The 3597-nt window shown below is 28.9% G+C and overlaps 1 protein-coding gene across 1 annotated transcript; it reads left to right on the forward strand.

Annotated features, from left to right (window-relative positions):
• The first annotated feature begins 285 nt into the window (after positions 1-285).
• LOC113370033 lies at positions 286-2700 on the forward strand. Its single transcript, XM_026610684.1, has 2 exons — positions 286-426; positions 1901-2700. Exon 2 carries the CDS (start codon positions 1904-1906, stop codon positions 2678-2680), a length of 777 nt encoding a protein of 258 aa, XP_026466469.1. The 5' UTR covers positions 286-426; positions 1901-1903; the 3' UTR covers positions 2681-2700.
• Positions 2701-3597: the final 897 nt, after the last annotated feature.

The raw sequence follows: 3597 nt of genomic DNA on the forward strand, positions 1-3597 counted from the left end.
AACTGGTCTAATAAAAGCGTGAGAACAAATTTCTAATCAATAATATTGAATAAAATATTTAAAAATATTTAAAAATATTATTACCCACGATTGCTAAAGATATTGTTGTTCTGGTGAAATTATTAAACGATTATAATCGTCTATCGTATATAATGGACTATGTTTATAGATATCGGATTTGAACTCACACAAAATCAAGAATGCGTCAACAATGGTTTTATTGTAAACTATTCGTTGATATCAATGCGCAGTTTTCGTTGCTTTGTTACAGTTATTGTACGATCGCAGAAGAACGATTATCAAAAAAGTTTTAGTTCATTAGTAGTAGTACTAATTTGCTTATTAGTTAACGGTGTTTATGAAAAAAAATACAAGTGCTCAAATAATAATTTGATTTGCAGAAAAGTGACATCAGGGAAACTTTAAGTGAGTATTTTCATCTTTTTATTAATTTACAAAAATTATGGCGACTAAAGAAAAAATGGCCAAGTAATCGGCCACAACCGATTTTCTCTATTATGCATAGATTATTATATAAATTCTCGTGAAATAATTATTTTTTAAACATTTCTAATACACAAATTGTGAAAATTATCTAACTTACGTAATTAAGAATTATTAGAAAAAATCCTCTTAATTAGAAAAAAGACCAGGATTTGGATAAAAAGAGGATGTTTATATTTGGGGATAGTTTGTTTCCCATTGATATTGCAAAAAATTATTTTGACGTAAAGATTTAAATTTTAAAATTTATCTAAAGGAAGGATTTTCTCTTCAAAGAAAATTATATATCGTTTTCAAATGATCTGTTTCGATTTTTGAAAGCACGAATAACATTAATAAACATAAGTTTTATTTTAATTAGTAAATTAAATTTTAGGACATGTTATCTTCAAGATAATAATATGAATCACATAATTAAAAATAGAATTTAAAACAGAACATACATTTATTCTTTTGTGTATAGTATCTAAAAACATCTACTAATGAAAATGTTCACTAAATTATTTAGTGATTCCTATTCAATCATATTATTTATCTAACATAAAATAATATCTAGAAAATAGTTAAATTTTAGACATTTCATACATTTATTCTCATGTATATAGTATTCATTTCATGTATATGTTCATTTTTTACCGGTACTTATGCATTTATATTATTTTTCTCACAAAAAATAACATCTTTTAATTAAATTTCAAACATTTCTGATGCACATAAATTGTGAATATTATCTAAATTAATTAAGAATAATTAAAAAAATCTCTAATGTTCATTCTTAATATGCGACTAATTAAAAAAATCAGTAAAAATTGTTTTATATATTCCTCAAAATAAATATTTTTTTCATAATTCACCTTAACTGAAGTGCTTTTCTATAGATCTCCTTCATTTAATTTCACTATTGTGATTTGAAAAGCTTTTATTAATATTTAATTAAAAATCAATATTTAACAATTCGATAATAATTTTATTACAAATTAAAAAAAATCATAATTTTTTTTATGTTTTTGTATAAAAAGTCATAGCACCCTAAGTCTGAATTGGAGCTAATTCGCTCCAGTAACCATTCATATTTTTGCAACTCTATTTATATAAATATATTCATATTATGATACATGACTTACAATATTTATCTTGATAATGAAAATTTGAATTATCTATTTCAAAGTTTTGGATATATAATGAAAATAATGTGCACTTACGACTTTATTCCTATAAAACATTAAAATTGCTATTAATCTAAGAAAGAAAGTGAAATTGCAAGTCCAGTTATGTAATGTGAACAAAAGCATTAAATGAAAAAATTCGAGGCCTTTTTTAATAAACAACTAATACTTTAGACAAAATACTTAGTGCTGTTATTGCTAATACAATTTCAATCTTTTTTTTATTTCAGATCATGATTTATTCACTAATCCTATTACTATGCGTTGCACTAAGTGGAATTGGCGCTATCCCGATAGAGTATGCTGATCCTACTGTCGAAAAAGAAGACACGACCTTAAAAGACTTCAACCGGGAAATGGATGAAAACATTGAAATGCTCAATGAAATCCAAGAAAAGGTCAACTTATTATCCAGCAGAATGCAAAAATACAGACTCATCCACGCAAACGTACAGGAAAACGAGATCTCTACCGATGACATAATTTCATCAGATTGCTCAGGCGGATGTGACAAACCAGATAACAGTAGTGTAACCAACATCACGTTGACAATAAAGTTTGGAGGTTTTGCCAGTTCAGATGATGATACAAACAGTTACCCACTACTAGGAGCACCATTGGATGGAAACACAAACTTCATCACCGAAGACGAAGATTTGGTAACAGGTGATCAGACTCTACACTACCCAGCAGAGATGCCTCCAGAAGTATATAATTCTAACCCCAAAAACGATGTTGAAATCTTTGATCCTAAGGATTCTGTAGACCAATGGCCAGTAGATTCATTCCGCGACCGTGACACAAACCGACATTGGATAATTGCTGCTTCTGATATTGATCATGATTCAGGGTTAGTAGATACCAATATATTCACGAGCCGAGATATGGATTATCCGGAGATCAGGATTTATCAAGATTCAATGGGAAATATTGATGAAGAAGCAATTCGCATGCATCAAGAAAGACACAGACAAAATTTTGCTGATTTGTTCCGTTCTATATTTGAGTAACTCATGTTGTAAATTTGCTAGTAATGAACATGCAAAACACATAAATTTAAAGTCAAAGTATTATCAATAGTAAGATCTGAAAAATGTATTCGTGAATAAATAAAAATATATAATTTGATTTTTATTCAGTCGTAATTCATAAAATATTGTATTATATTTTATTTCACAGTAATTAATTTGGTATTCTATTATCAATTCTGAAGTACGTTAATTAAACGAATAGTAACAAAATATAATTTTATTTCATTCCTGGTAATATGAATAACCAGGGTGGTATTCATCATCTTGGTTATCGCAGTTATTGGGATTATAATTCTGATAAATAGTAGTTCTAGGTTGATAAGCTGGAGGTGATTTGAAATTCTTCTTTTTGGGCTGCGCTTTAGGTCTGTGTTGTACAATTTTTTTAACAGGAATATTTGAGGAAGTAGCTGACGACATACAAGATCTCGGCATTTCAAACTGACTCAAATTATTATTCAAATCCGATCTTGTTCTGTGAACTTCTAGTTTGGTAGATTTTCGAGCAATTCTAGAGTTACCTGATCCTATGGTCATGCAGTCTTGGAACCTTTCAACGTGTTTTGATAAAGCAATGCTTTCATGTACAAAATGACGTGGGTTTATCTCTTCGGTGGAATTACAACTTAAATGTTCGTCATCTGACATATCACAGTATGAGTCGTCGATACTTTGTTTAGCAATATTGTAATTCGGACGTCGAGCAAAATATTTTTGATTTTCGCGCACTTTCTCGGCGTGGTTTTCACGAGTTTGGTAGTGTCTGGTATTAGAATCGAAAGAAGAGATCTGCCCACGTTTTGACTCAGTAACTGTGAAAGTATTATCGTTTTGAACTTGTTTTTTCACAGTGGTTCTAGATATTATTTGTGGAGGATTTGCACCAGAATTAGTTG

This window comes from Ctenocephalides felis, unplaced genomic scaffold, assembly GCF_003426905.1.
Source record: "Ctenocephalides felis isolate EL2017-DRISC unplaced genomic scaffold, ASM342690v1 CF-g0.4_SCAFFOLD_01492, whole genome shotgun sequence".
Classification (NCBI taxonomy): Eukaryota; Metazoa; Arthropoda; class Insecta; order Siphonaptera; family Pulicidae; genus Ctenocephalides; species Ctenocephalides felis.

What these genes read in the sequence shown, in the direction of transcription:
- LOC113370033 (XM_026610684.1), top strand. Translation starts at nt 1,904, where the DNA reads ATGATTTATTCACTAATCCTATTACTATGCGTTGCACTAAGTGGAATT.